The sequence below is a fragment of the Penaeus monodon genome, chromosome 22 (genome assembly GCF_015228065.2).
Source record: "Penaeus monodon isolate SGIC_2016 chromosome 22, NSTDA_Pmon_1, whole genome shotgun sequence".
NCBI lineage: Eukaryota > Metazoa > Arthropoda > Malacostraca > Decapoda > Penaeidae > Penaeus > Penaeus monodon.
Window position 1 is genome coordinate 15,082,299 of NC_051407.1, and position 842 is coordinate 15,083,140.

General features: G+C 50.6%; 1 protein-coding gene across 1 annotated transcript in view; it reads right to left on the minus strand.

Annotated features, from left to right (window-relative positions):
- Positions 1-727, minus strand: part of LOC119586943 — a gene marked incomplete in the record, with an annotated part of 57,379 nt that extends 56,652 nt beyond the window's left edge. The window contains 1 exon segment of the mRNA XM_037935674.1: positions 381-727. Within this exon segment, the coding sequence (XP_037791602.1) occupies positions 381-423 (43 nt within the window).
- Between the last annotated feature and the right edge of the window lie 115 nt (positions 728-842).

An 842-nucleotide genomic window follows, 5' to 3' on the forward strand; every position in this document is an offset into this window, starting at 1 on the left:
CCTTAACGTAAAGTGATTATCCTTACGTTGTCATTAAAGACGAGAACATGAATTAGAAGATGCATTTCGTTTGGATTTTTTATCTGACAGTAACAGAAGAAGTGCGATGGCGTGACACTACTCACTAACAGACACACTCTTCGCATACTTTTATGTAACCTCACCAAAAGCATGCATGGTTAGTAAAGGTGCTGCGTCGTCTATTAAGAGTTTCGTCGGTCCAGGTTTTGTTTCAGGAAATATACTCAGACAATTTACTCTTCAATTTTTTATGGTATTAATATGTCACAGTCTACTCGAAGAAAGCGATTGGTTATTATAGCCATATATATATATACAAGGGAAAGCAGCAGGTGGAAAAGCGGCATAGCAGGACTTACCCAGCGCCAGCAGGAGCAGATTCAGCAACATCGCTCTCTCCATCGCGGGAGGCTGTCAGCACATCCTATTCCAACGCACTTTTTGAATCGGTATTTCTCGCCTCCTGAAGGCCTGACCGTCGTCTCTCCTTCGGCAGAATCCACACAACTAGAGTCCAGAAATTAACCACGCAATGTCCGAAGCGAAGGAGCTACTGGCCGATTAAAAACCCACTCGCTCGACGGACTCTGACGGACGGAGAGAGAGGCTGGTCTGCGTGGACGGCGGGGCGGGAGTGAAGCCGGGCTGGTGCTGGACCGGGCGCGAGGGAGACGTCTGTGTTCGGGACCGACCCGCTGCTGACTGAACGTGGACGATCAGACACCACTTTCACCTCCCCTGATCGCCCTCCCCTCCCCCCTCCCCTCCGCTTTCCCCCCCCTTCCTTCCACCCCCTTCCCCCTTCTTGGTCCAAAGGGGCT